This window comes from Barbus barbus (genome assembly GCF_936440315.1).
Source record: "Barbus barbus genome assembly, chromosome: 42".
NCBI classification, from domain to species: domain Eukaryota; kingdom Metazoa; phylum Chordata; class Actinopteri; order Cypriniformes; family Cyprinidae; genus Barbus; species Barbus barbus.
In genome coordinates this window covers 7,697,173-7,711,851 of record NC_136720.1, presented here as the reverse complement: position 1 = coordinate 7,711,851, position 14,679 = coordinate 7,697,173, and the positions used below count along the sequence as shown (strand labels likewise).

The 14,679-nt window shown below is 36.9% G+C and overlaps 2 protein-coding genes across 2 annotated transcripts in view; one reads left to right on the top strand and one right to left on the bottom strand.

Annotated features, from left to right (window-relative positions):
* The window catches only part of LOC306861483 (uncharacterized protein), an 814,549-nt gene that overhangs the window by 49,446 nt on the left and 750,424 nt on the right, over nt 1–14,679 (bottom strand). The window lies entirely within an intron of this gene.
* LOC306861480 (cadherin EGF LAG seven-pass G-type receptor 1-like) overlaps nt 1–14,679 on the top strand; it is a gene marked incomplete at its 5' end in the record, with an annotated part of 116,603 nt that overhangs the window by 81,398 nt on the left and 20,526 nt on the right. Inside the window, 8 exons of the mRNA XM_079403744.1 lie at nt 3,997–4,154; nt 5,768–5,931; nt 6,032–6,157; nt 9,833–10,005; nt 10,117–10,302; nt 10,379–10,492; nt 11,438–11,612; nt 11,729–11,870. Coding sequence (XP_079259870.1) covers nt 3,997–4,154; nt 5,768–5,931; nt 6,032–6,157; nt 9,833–10,005; nt 10,117–10,302; nt 10,379–10,492; nt 11,438–11,612; nt 11,729–11,870 — 1,238 coding nt within the window. The remainder of the gene's footprint in view (nt 1–3,996; nt 4,155–5,767; nt 5,932–6,031; nt 6,158–9,832; nt 10,006–10,116; nt 10,303–10,378; nt 10,493–11,437; nt 11,613–11,728; nt 11,871–14,679) is intronic.

Genomic DNA, 14,679 nt, shown 5'->3' with positions numbered 1-14,679 from the left:
TTGTTTAGGTCTGTCGGTCATTTTACACCACGAAAAGAGCAAACGAGGCTAATCTGACTCAAATTGCACCCGGACGCACCAGGATTTAACACTCAAACAAACCCTTAGGAAAGAAACAGTAGTGAGATCTATCTCAGATCTATCTTAGTTGTTAATCCTAGACAGCAATGAGTTAAAAGAAGAGCAAATGGAGACTTTGCTGAAGTCTTGTGCTCCTCAGATTTTCCTCCTCAGGAGTTGCAACAATGTATTAAACTGTGGTCAGATGTGTCAAGATGCAAAAGTCTACTACCATCAAAAGTCATAGAACATAGTACTCAAAATGACATTAAATGATACAAACTGAGACCTCCATAAAGTGTTCTGTGCTATGAAAGCACATATTTATAAGCAATATATATCCATTTTTATTGTACTCATACAATATGTTTTCATTAGCAAGATATGTGTAAGTATTGTTATCTTTATAGTTATCGTATGTTGTGAACGGGGCTTAAGGCTACGTTTACACTAGTGCGTTTTTGTTTAAACGCATAACTTTCGCTACAGTTACGTCGATTACACTACTCTGACCCTTGAAAATGTAGACTTCCGCAAACGCTGCCGACCCCGTTTTAGTTTGAATCTCTGGGGTTGCATTTCAGTGTAAACGGACCAAAACAGAGACTTTTGAAAACGATGGCGTGGCTGCCCACATTCGCTCTGCGTATCCTTGACGACCATGTAAACAATAAAAGGTCATTTCTGAATCACGCCAGTGTAGACGAGGATCGTTTTCATTTTAAAAATGCCGGTGTCATGAGAAATCGACTCCCCCCTCGAAAACAAAAAATGCACTGGTGTAAACCGCATAAGAAGCGATTTGGTTATTGGTTAACATTATAACCTGTGTGGGCAAGAAAACTGAAAGCTGTTTCAGTCAAGAGCGAGTTATTACATTTGGATGAAACATTATAAAGACTTGTTTTTGGAATAACATACACTAATGAACAATAAACCCAGGAACGTATATTTAGAAGGTAAATAGAGTCCGTTTTGAAGTGATGTTCCAGGTCACTCTGCTAATACAATATAATACATTTGGTCTCATTCAACAAATCGTGAACCGTGTCTTATCGTTGCTTTTTGTAATTTTTCGGATGGCGGGTTTCTATAAAACTGTGGTTTCCTTCAGCGTTCGGTAGCTGGAGTGTTGTTCTTCTACTCCACTGATTAAGAGGTCAGATAAATGAGTTGTGAAATCAAGCAGCATGAAGCTGAGCTACTAAATCAAAGGCAGTGGGGAGAACATACCTGACCTCATCTGTTGTTGACTGTGTTGTGCTGTACGGTTCAAGGCACAGTTATTGTGATCAAAGTCAGGTTATATAGTGTTTTTTTTTTTTTTTTTGTAAATCAATTTTAAAACCATTCTTTCTTAAGTTATAAATTCAGTGCAACAGTTCATATAGGAATGGATGCATGAACAATTTACATAGTTTTTTTTTTTTTTTCTCAGTATAATGAATGAGACCCATTAAATAAAATCGGTTCCCAAGTTGAATGTGGCATGAGTCTCGGAATAGAGATATTTTCCACAGACAAATTTAAACTCATTACATTTTTAAATATTTAAATAGAAAGTTAAATCTTAAATGTTGGCTCTAAATATAAATGTGTTACGTCTAATTAAAAATATGAAATTTCTACATTTTTACATTCTACATGTTAAATCTTAACATAATTATCTAATTTTGATGTAAATATAAAACAACAAAATACAAATCTTAAATATAAGATTTAGATGTAGTACTTTAAAAATAAAATAGCATGCCATACAAGTATACAAAGTGAGTATATACAAGAGGTTATAGATTATGAGCCAGATATGTGTTGAAAGCACCCAGCATGAGCAGAGATATCCATCTGAATAATACCTCACACCCTAATATCCTGCTGGAAACAGGCCAAATGAATGCAGCATATTTCACCTAAACGGTGTGTTTCCCTGAAAAGACAGACTCCTTTTTTAAGATTTGTGTAGCTGCTTTTGTCTAGGCTGGTCCCCTGATGGGGTTTGTGTCTGAGACCACACCCTTTAAGAATTCCCATTCTATTCACCCTTCACATCTCAATGAGAAACTAATGAAATATGTCTATGGCTAGACAGACAGACAGAAAGAAAAGCAGGAAAGAAAATTTGTATAAGTGTAACATTTTTCTCATTTTTATACTATGGGCTATTTTGGTCCTTGTGTTTTTAAAATATAAAAATTATGATATATTTGTCACACTCTTTGTATTATTAGTAGTAGTAATAGTAATAGTAGTAGTATTTTACAATTGTCATGGTCAAATATATATATTTTTTCATGAATAGTCTAATTTAAGTCTTCTTAATATAAATATAATTTCCTTGGTAGAATTTTATGGAGCCTAATTTAAGATCTGACGTTTTGGTCTAGGACCATAAAATCTATAAATAATAGGCATTTGAAAAGTTGAAAAAATAAATAATGGCATAGTAACAAAGCTTCTAAATGGTTCTAATCTGATCAAGTAATAAAATAACAAGTTGAAATCTGTTAGTATTAATAAACATGTGTGTGTCAGTAGGTGAAGCGAACACTAAGTGAAATATTCATATATATTCATATATATATATATATATATATAGCAACAGGAAGGCAAATTGTGCCATGTTTAGATGGCACCTAATGGAAAGTATGAGTGCTTTTGCAGTAGGAAAGAGTTATTTCTGTAGAGTGGCAGTGATAGTTTAGATAAAGCTGCTGTGCATTGGAAAGTGTGCCATGCTGGGAGTGAATGCTTACACACAACACAACCTTTCTTTCTGACTGTCACTTTCTTAACGTGCATTACACAATCAGACAGATAGCCCGCATCTGCCCTGAGCTAGGCATTTAGAGCCAACACATGGCACATAGATATATCTCCTGTAAACAGTTTTGATCTGTAAGTGCGTGCATTCACAAAAGTGTGCAAAGGTTTCTGTAAACCTTTCTGTAAATTAGTACTTATACACTTAACAACATCCTAAATAACTATTAAAAAGCAGCAAATTAGGAGTTTATTAAGGCTAAAGTCGTAGTTAATGGTTTGTTAATAGCAAGAATTGGACCTTAAAATAAAGTGTGACATATAATTAGCTTGACGCACTTAAGTAGGACTTAAGTACATCTTTATAAGTAATTTTATAATTACTAATGTCTTTGAAATATGGTTAATGTGTACTGCCAAAGATACCTACCAACATGTATGGTAAACTAAAATAAAATGTCATGTTATTTATAGTCCTGTGCAACGATTAATCGCATCCCAAATAAACGTTTTTGTGTACATAATTGTGTGTATTGTGTATATTAATTATGTATAGATACACACACATGCATGTATATATTTAAGAAAAAATTTATGTTTATATATTAAATATATTTATATATAATATAAATTATATTAATATAAATATAAATATATACAAGTAAATATATTCTGTATGAGTGTGTCTTTATATATACATATTAAGTATACACAGTGCACACACTTATATATTATGTGCACAACAACTTTTATTTTGGATGCAATTAATTGTGATTAATCGTTGCCCAGCACTATTTATTTCTATTGAAATTTTTATTCCATTTATTTCAATATATTTGCAATTGCACATTTTAATGGTGATGTCAGAAGTTAGTGCATTTAAAATACAATCATTTTAAATGTAATATTGAATATCACACTATAGTTAAAATTGTATTCAAGTGCTTTACACATGCTTAAGTGTATGTTAAAAAAACAGTCAATTACGCACACTTTTTTCGCAAGGGTAGTAGAAAGCACATAAGACAAAGTATTGCTAGTTTTGCAGGAACAAACAACACTCTCATTGTCTTCAAAAGGTATAAAAAGTCTAGTTTCAAAATGTGTTTCTGTCAATCTGTGCTCATCCTGGTTATTTTTAATCTGTAACTTATTTAGTATTTCTTCTCTTTTCAGCCTAAGATAAGTCATTTGGGTTTGCCTCAAGGGCCGTCGGGTGAGAAGGTGGCAGTAGTCGCGGTGGACGACTGTGACATTGCCATGGCCGTGCGTTTCGGCAGTCAGATCAGCAACTATTCCTGCGCTGCCCAGGGCACCCAGACGGGACAGAAGAAGTGAGTTTATCCCTCTCTCTGTGTAAATCAAACAAGAACTCATTCTCTTGATAATTAGCCTTCGGCAATTATTTATAATTACTTTCTTAACTCTCTCACGCCCATTCAGAGGCCTTCAGGACACATGTCCAAAAATCTTTCATTTGTGAAGGATCTTCTCATACTTTAGGTGGCAATTGCAGCATCAGATGTTGTTGCATGCTGGAACAGGGCTGTGCATTAAAACACTTCAAAGAAAGAACAACAGATAAATGTGAAAGTTTAACCCGTCGCTCCAGTCTGATAAGCACCGACCTGTTTTATACTGCATGGCAACATTCCACTCCCTATGGCTCTGTTGTCATGGGCAATGTGATTGACAGATTGGTTAAGGAAGGTCATGCCCCCTTTCACCTGTCTTACTTCTGTCTTATAAAGCTTTTAATCAAGCTGTGATTTTAAGAGGAATTAGATGGTCTGGTAAACTTTAGTATAGGGACCAATCTTCACTATTAAGTAGTTGCTTATTAGCATGCCTATTAATAACATATTGGCTGATTATTAGTACTTCTAAAGCACATAAGGTCTTATGGGTTTCACTTTCTGAAATGAGTGAAACAAATATTGACCTTTTTCACGATATTCAAATTTTTTGAGATGTACCTGTATACTCTGCATGAGCATATTCTTCATCCCTAATCCTACCCAATACCTAAACATAACAACTATCTTACTAACTATTAATATGCAGCAAATTAGGAGTTTATTGGGGAAGTCGTGGCCTAATGGTTAGAGAATTGGACTCGTAATCGAAAGGTTGCGGGTTCGAGTCCCCGGCTGGCAGGTATTGTAGGTGGGGGGAGTGAATGTCCAGCGCTCTCTCCACCCTCAATACCACGACTGAGGTGCCCTTGAGCAAGGCACTGAACCCCCAACTGCTCCCCGGGCGCCGCAGCATAAATGGCTGCCCACTGCTCCGGGTGTGTGTTCACGGTGTGTGTGTGTGTGCATTTGTTCACTACTCACTGCTGTGTGTGTGCACTTGGATGGGTTAAACGCAGAGCACCAATTTTGAGTATGGGTCACCATACTTGAAAATACGTCACGACTTTACTATACTTTACTTTATTGAGGCAAAAGCATAACTTTTCAATATATACTGCATTTGATAACATCTAGGAAACAGGCACTCAACAAATGTACCCTAAAAAGGTTAATCTTTGTCAAGGGTCTGCACTATTTCTCTCCAGAAGTTATGAAAAATAAAAATGTCTGAAGTATTTGTAAATTAGAGTTGTGGGTGTTTCTTAACCCCCTCACACAAGTGCTCACCAATTCAGAGGTTTGTTGTTGTTGCTGTTTCCGATAGTTTTGTTGTTCTTTTGTTCTTGGGCCACCTTGCCACCTTGTGGACCAACTAATTAGTAAAAACTTCAAGGCCTAAAAAAATCATGCATAATGTACTGATGCACACTGAGTCTACACATATACTAGCTTATGCATAAAACCAAAGTATACTTTAGGCTTTAGATAGTAGAAAGCAGGACTGCTCACTAGATTGTGAGCTTTTGATGCCATTAACTTGTTGGAGAGTTTGTTGGCAAAAAAGTCAAAGTTTTGTTTTCCCTCTTCAGATCTTTGGATCTCACTGGGCCTCTTCTGCTTGGCGGGGTGCCCAACCTTCCAGAGGATTTCCCCATACGAAACCGTGACTTTGTGGGTTGCATGAGGAACCTGATGATTGACAGTAAATCCATCGACATGGCCAGTTACATCGCCAACAACGGGACCACTGAAGGTCTGACATAAACCATAACAATTCAAAATCACAATGTGCATTGTGAACTTGTTTTTAGATTGTTGTAACTCAAAACCCAATATATTTATTGTACTGTCAGGCTGTCCAGCGAAGAAGAACTTCTGCTATGAGGGTTTGTGTCAGCACGGTGCTCAGTGTGAAAATAAGTGGAACACCTACATTTGTGACTGTCCTGAAGGCCGGGGCGGCAAGAACTGCGATCAGGGTAGGTGGGACCATTTGGTAGCGTGCCAATGGACATGAATGCTTGTGCATGCATGTGTCGAGAATCCGTTTATGCGTTTGTTATTTTGAACTAGGTGTTGATTGCACATGGACTTAAAGGAAGCAGGCAGTGGCGTTAATGTGATGGGGTTTCCTGAAAGGGAAATGTCTTCGCAGATAAGCATCCGTCAGGATCTGCTCTCTCTCCTTTTCTCCCTCAAATCAACCTTACGGATATACACTCCACATATTCTGAGCAATATTTCAGTAGAGTTGCCAGTACATTTCCCATAATGCCTCTGCTCTGCACGATAATGTAGCCACTCAGTGCCAACAAAATCAATGCTTTGGTTTTGCAACCTGTTGTTGTGGCCTTTTGGGAAAAAGCAAACGGCAAAACCAGATGCAATTAGGTTCAGATTTATACTAAATAAAAATCCTCAGATAATAATGTGCTGAGGCAACATTCTAAAAAAGACAGCATAAGTGACCACTTTGAAACTTTTTAGCAATTCAACAGCCCACAAATTGCATTCTCACAGAAAAGTTTGATGTTTGGTTGTTGCTAAGCTAACGCCTTGATACTCTAATAAATGTAGAAAAAACACAAATGTTGGGTATACTAGTCTATTTTTATTGAATTTAGCCATTTTTATTGATATTTCACACTAATTGATGAAATATAAGTACATTTCTAATCAGTATTTTTCTCAACTTGAGTTACCCTAGCATGATGCTAAGGTAACAAACACACACAAATACTGTAAGTGAAAAGTGAAAGTGACATGACATACGGCCAAGTATGGTGACCCATACTCGGAATTCGTGCTCTGCATTTATCCCATCCAAAGTGCACACACACTGCAGTGAAGACACACACACACCGTGAACACACACCCGGAGCAGTGGGCAGCCATTTATGCTGCGGCGCCCGGGGAGAAGTTGGGGGTTCGGTGCCTTGCTCAAGGGCACCTCAGTTGTGGTATTGAGGGTGGAGAGAGCGCTGGACATTCACTCCCCCCACCTACAATCCCTGCCGGCCGGAGACTCGAATCCGCAACCTTTTGATTACGAGTCCAACTCTCTAACCATTAGGCCACGACTTCCCCACTGGATGACATAGTCCAGTTTTAATAGATTTTGATATTGAGTGATATTTAAAATGTAGCAATATACTGATAACCAGTATTGGGGGTAACGCATTACAAGTAACGCAAGTTACGTAATAATATAACTTTTTTCAAGTAACTAGTTAAGCAATGCATTACTTTTCAATTTACAAGAAAATATCTGAGTTACTTTTTTCCCATTTATTGACTGACAGTGCGCTGTGTGAACATGTTACTGTAGTTCTAGACTAAATGTGAATGTGCAATAATTCATCCCACTCGCAAAAAACAGATTTAGTATTCATCAAAATGAATTAAAACAGTGAAATGCAAACTCAGACAAGAGTACTTAAATATGTTAAATAACACAAATATATCTAATCCCATTTTATTAACCAATGTCTTTGCTGCTGACCTTTTGATGATCCAGTTCAACCATACTAATAAGCCAAAATGTCTTTAGATAAACTAACAATTGTACTTCATTGTTTTTTTTATTGCCGAAGAGTGTTAAACCTTCTTTTCCTGCGTTCTACTTTACAGATGTGAATTTACTTTTCCTTCAGCCTGAGGTTTATTCATTACACTTTTTGGTGTGAAAGGGCTTTTACATTTGCTATAAATATAACTTCTTGCATTAAAAAGTAATGCAAAAGTAACGTAACGCATTACTTTCCATAAAAAGTAATTAGTTACTTTTTTAGGGAGTAACGCAATATTGTAATGCATTACTTTTAAAAGTAACTTTCCCCAACACTGCTGATAACAGTGATATTTAAAAAAGGTAAATACTGATTTTGTGTAAATTTTACACATTTGATAATATCATAAACAATCCAGCGCTAAACTCTCTCTTAATCTTTCTAAACGTTTTTGAGTGTGATTGAATGACCATTAAAAAAGTTAAAGATGAATTTGACTGATTATTATTGTTTGTTTTAATTTTCTCAGATTTTCTAAAGATATTGTGATAATTTCATTATTGTGAGTTCTATCGGGAGCCACTATTATCTAAAAGCTAATATTGTCATAGCCCTAAATGACATATATTAATATTTTTCCCTCAACTCTTCTGCTTTGCTTGTTGCAATGCATTCTGGGATTGATATCTCTGTTAAAGATACAGCAAAGCCGTCTTAGATTTGGCTCAAAATGAGGAATCTTAGAACATAACACAATTTTTAAGTAGACAGCTCATTAGGTTTTGTAACAGAGTTTAATTGTCAGTTTTGGAGCAACTTTCAGTCTAGATTAAAATGACTGTTCCCACATTTCCTCATAATTAAAGGAAGTACCGGACCTTCTGTTCTTACCTCATTCTTTGGTGGATTTGTGAAGTCAGCGCTTTTGTTGCCTAGAAAAACATGCTTGTCACAGTTTACAGGCCAATAAATTTGCCACATTTGCCATCATTGGCAGTCAATTCTGATACATACTCAACAGGACTTTACACACTACTTTACAACTCTACTGCGATTAATTGACAGTTGTGTTTGAAAGTGGGTGTGTTTGCATGTGTTTGAACAACCCAAATTATAGTGTATCTGACATCGCCACTGGCTGTTTTTTTTTTGCGGTTGTACGTTCTGTAAGGCTTGGGGTGCCCAAACAAGAGGGGATAGCGTGAATCATGCTGGTCTCTTTCAGGTCCCTTCACAGGCCTGTTGGGGCAGCGCTTCATTATAAATTCTAGATGTTCAAGTCATGTCATCATCTAACAAACAACCGTGTTGACTGAAACAGCCTTCTCCAATTTTATGTTTTGGCAGGGAAGTGTTCCTGCTAGGAAAGGGTGTTGTTTTTGATGCTGATTAGATGGATGCCTGAAGTAGCCCCAATTTTGCGGTTTGTTTTCGTTACAGGATAGCACTGTTTTAGAGCTAATGGCTTGTTTCCAGAGCGTAATTTAGATTTTATCACCTCTACGCTTCTGCCATAGCACAGATAGAATGTCCATCTCTAGTAAAACATGTAATTCTGCCTGCAATGGCTGGCAGTTCCTTGGCGATCTCTCAAATTTCAGTCATGTTAGTGTCGTCTGGAAATATTTGTGATGCATTGGTTCATTATGCATCTTCACATTTCAGAAATATTACCATTTTTCAAGAATCAAGGATCAAGCCCAAACGTATGTATGTATGAAATTTCAAATTTATGTATATAGCTCAAACTCCAGAAAATTATAAAGGCCATGTGTTTGATTCCCAGTCAGTGTGTGTGAAGTGATACAAATGAGGCCTTGACTTCAATGTTAATCACAGTAAAGTGTATGTCAAAAGCATAAACGTGAATGTAATATTAGCATGTCTTGGTTTTAATTCTTTGCTTCTCTCTCAGGGAAATGTCTTCTATAACAGAATGATTTCAAGGCTGCAGCAGGAACTGTGGATTGTGCTAGTGTAGAGATTTTTCCCAGTCTGTTTGCCAGTGATCAGGGCTCATTGCTGAAGGGTTCTCGAGTCCTCACTTGACTTTGTGACTCTACTACAGCAGACTCCAAAGGCTCCATTTTCCTGGAAAGTGTTTTTTATGCAGTCAGTCATGAATTGTTTCTTACTTTCTTGCAGTCATGCCTTCACCGCAGCACTTTGATGGTCGTGCCATGGTGTCATGGAACGACCCTGATATCACCATCGCTGTGCCCTGGTACATCAGCCTAATGTTTCGCACCAGACAAAGCATTGGATCCGCAACCCTAATGCAAGTCAATGCTGGCGACACATCTCAAGTTAACCTTCTGGTGAGTGTCAAATGTCATATAGGTCATTCTTATTTGATGTAAATTCATTCTTATACCATTTCCTAATCAGGTATGACTGTCATTTTAAAACATTTCCTGACTTTTTCTAAGATAAGGGACAAGTATGTGCAGTTTCAAGTACTTCTGGGAGAGCAGAAAGTGGCCACGCTGGATTTCCCAGAAGTCCGAGTGAATGACGGGGAATGGCATCACCTCCTCGTGGAGCTGAGGAGTAGCAAAGATGGGACGGACACAAAGTACATGGCAAATGTGTACCTGAACTACGACATGTTCATGGTCAGTTCTGTGGTCTTAAAAAAACAGAACAGTCCTTTGCTGAAACCTCTTTACTGAAGTCTTCCACGCTTTACAGAAGTCAGCAGAGATCGGAAACGTGCTGCCTGGACTCAAGCTGAGGAGTCTGTTCATTGGAGGACTTCTGGGACAGAGTAACAGCGTTGAGCAGGGTTTTAAGGGATGCATGCAGGTGAGGCCAAGAGAAAGCCTTTGAATCTTTCAACTTGCATGATACAGTGGCAGTAGTGAATCATATATGTGTAATACATTGATTCTTGACACAAAAAAGGTATACCGGACTAAAAAATGTAAGCAATTGTTTTGTGCATAATATTGAACTAAGTAATTTATGTTTATATTACTAATATTTTAGCATAATAATTCTTATCAATATATTTATTGTATAATAGCATTCATCTGTGTTCAAGCAATCAATGTGTCAAGTTTGGCTTTGATACATAAGGTGTGTATAATGTTGTTGTTAGACATGTAACATAAATACTGACAAGTGAATTAAGAATGAATGGATGGATGCATGATGGACTGTCAGCTCAACCTATTGAAGAAAATCTGACAGCATTGACAGTTGATGACGTAATTTGTCAGCATATTTGAAAATCACCTATAATTAAATGCCAAGTTAACATGAGGGAAATTATCAAAAAATCCCAAGCAGCTTAGTTAGTGTTCAAATGTCGAAGTCTCTTATGCTCACCAAGGCTGTATTTTTTTAACAAAAGTACAGAAAATACAGTAATATTGAGAAATATTATTACAATAACCATTTTAATATTTTTAATATTTTTTTAATTTATTCCTGTGATGACAAAGCAGAATTTTCAGCAGCCATTTCTCTAATCTTTCGTGTCACGTGACAGAAATCATTGTAATATTAGGATTTTGATGAATAGAAAGTTCGAAAGAACAGAATTTATTTAAAAAAACCAAATCCCTAAAACCACACATTTGATGAATTTGGTGCGTGACCCTGAAGAAAATTGTCTCATGAATAAGTTTTTTAAAATTGTCTCATGAATAAGTTTTTACTTCATTGTTGTATGTCTGTATTTATGTAGCACCGTGGTCCTGTGAGGCACTACATTTCGATCTTTTGACTTGTGCAAATGTGTCACAGGGTGTCAGGATGGGGGAGACTGCCACCAACACGGCTAACATCAACATGCAGCAGGCATTAAAGATCCATGTGGAAGAAGCCTGTGAAATGGCCAACCCCTGCGATTCCAACATCTGCCCCGACAACAGCCAGTGCACAGACGACTGGAATGCACACACCTGCGTCTGTGACCCTGGTACTGACACCTGCATCACATTCACTGCATTTGTACAAACGCATCTGGTTTCAGTTTGAAGGCATTCATCAAATTCTTTCATTCTTTTTCTCTTTCTGTCTTTCTGTCACTCACAGGTTTCTTTGGCAAAGACTGTGTTGATGCATGTCATCTGAACCCCTGTGAGCATTTGTCCACGTGTGTTCGTAAGCCGAGCTCCTCTCATGGATACACATGCGAGTGCAGTCAGGACTACTATGGACAGTACTGTGAGAACAAGTAAGTTGCATACCGGATAAAATACCAGATAAGACCAGACTTGTTTATTCTAGTTAGTGCTGGTGCACCAGTATCGCCATACTGCTAAACAAACTAGCATGGCTAGACTTTTTAATGAAGCTGATTGACCTATGAATCTAGCTGGTTAAGCAAATTAATGGAAATTCTGTCATTCCAAATCTATAAGAGTTTCATTCATCTTTGGAACAAAAATAGAATTTTTAGGTAAACTTTAATTAACATGTTATTATGGAAGCCCATTTCCGCCACTGAATAAAAAATAAAAAAAGATAATTGTGACTTTTTATCTCACAATTCTGACTTGGCTTCTCAAAATTATGTGATATAAACTTACATGTTGTGAGCAATAAAGTCAAAATTGCATGATATAATATAGCAATTGCGAGCAATAAAGTTAGAATTGTAATTGATATAAACTCACAACTGTACTTGAAAATAGTTGACTTTTTCCCTCATATTGTGACTTTATAAATCACAATTGCGAGTTTATATCTCAGAAGTCACAACTGCAGAATATAAACTTACAGTTGCGAGAATAATTGTTAATAGTGCGAGATATAATCTCGCAATAACGAGAAAAAAGTCAGATGCGAGGTTATATCCTGCAATTCTGACTTTATAATTTGCAAAAAAGTTCAAATCTCACAATTCTCAGAAATCGCAAAAAGTCGCAATTATCTTTTAGGGTTTTTTTTTTATTAATTTTTTTTTTACTGCTGATTAAACTGACCTTTTTAAACATGGTCTTTTTAGTTAGTGAGTCAAATTCATTTTTATACCACTTTTTACAATATATTGTTAACCAGCGTTACAGAAAATCTTCATGCCTTAAACTGCTCGCACACCGGACGAGAAGCGCAGCGCCACGTCGCGTCGCACCACGTCTTTACATTGTTTTGAATCATTTCCAGGCGTTGCGGACAGATGGCGAATGGCGCCAGTGTGCGTACGCTCATAGAAAACAATGTGTTTGAATTTTAAAGACGCGACGTGACGCGGCTCTGCGCTTTTCGTCTGGTGTGTGACCAGCTTTACGGTCACATTTACCAGATTAGAACTGGGCAGTAATATAGTTTACATTGCACAATGATACAAGCAATCAAGCAGTTCAGATATGCTATACAGGATACAGTATTTTGCACTAAGCGAGTATAGTGTATGTATGAGGATAAAGTGGGGCACATTTATGCTGTGTCAGTGTCCTGACAACCCTATAAAGGTTTATATTGTCATAATGACCAGCTTACTTTACATCATAACTGACTTAATAACAGGATGGATAAAATGGAATTGAAGCACTTGCAATGGGATTTTTACATTGTAACAACAAGATTGCTGAAGTATTTCGTGTTGATTTCTGAGATTTGAAAATGAGATATCTTGCCACAGAGAAAAATCGCTTAGTGCGAAATGTTCAAATTTCTTACAATGTCTGATATATCAGTATATCAGTCAGTGTAAATGATTTGCATTATGGAAGTCATCTTCATTCCAGTGGTTTGTGTGTGTGTGTGTGTGTGTGTGTGGGTGGGTGTGTCTGTCACTGTGTTGGCTCTTCTCCACAAAGCAGGGGAAAACAACACAGTACACCCTGTCACAAGTCTACACAAGCGCCACAGAATTATTACCTTGCCTTTTATTTTCATATTTAATCTGCTAAACCCTCTGATCAGTGATGAATGTCATGCTGTCTCATCACTTACACATGGGACATCTTCTCCTCTGTTTCTTTACTTACTCTGTTGACATGACTGTCCTCTATTAGATTAAGACCCAAACATGCTGCTAGCACCTGATGTTGAGTTAATAAGCACCATGCGGCCCTGCTGTCTGCACATTTTAAGAAGAGGATTGCAGAGAAGGAATTTTTTCCTTAGCCTCAGTGTCCTGAAATAAATCCACAATGGACTTGTGTTTGACCTCCAACTGGCCTTTTACTTAGCATCATTATAAACAACAAAACGTTTAACAATCTGAAATTTATTAGCACTTTTTTAAAGGCCAAAAACAACTGCAACTCTTAACAAACTGCGAACTTGTTGCCCCATGTTGTTGTACTCCAGGACTGAGATGTCACATGTGTGACCCAAAACAGTACCAAAACAATTTAATGACGAAAAATAAATAAAAATGTATTTAAAATCAAACTGAAATGCATTACTATTACCATAAAAAATGAACAGTTATTAATATGGCATAGGCTTATCCAATTTGCACAGCTTCTACCAAGATGAATTTCCATTAAAATACACTGAAATTGATTGTACACACAACTGTTATTATGCCAATTTATTATGCTATTCCAATTATGCATGATTTCATAGTGTTATATTGTTGCATTTTGCATTGTTTTCCCCTGCTGAACCATTTCCCTTGCTGACTCACCAATCTTTTACAGTATGTTTGGAGACTATGACTTTCTAAATCGCCTGCTTTATGTGTAAAGCGCAGGATAAACTATGTATACATACACCTGTAGAAGAGTCTTCGACCACCCAAGAAAATGATGTTAAAATTTGTTTGCTTGGGCAGTCTGTCTTTTTTCGCCTGTTTCTCATCAGTTTCCAGTCGTCAGTGTTCTGTTATTACTCATCATCTAAATCTGCCAACCTTCACATCTAATCTCTTGATCTCTATACCATGACAAATCCTGCCAATGATTGATGGGAAGGTTTTTACTTGTTGATTGATTTGCTTGATGCATTGGTGATCTGAGTGAGATGTTCAGATGTTACAGGTTAAAACGTGTAACCTTCGTCAATGATGTCACTTTTCAGTAGTAAAAAAC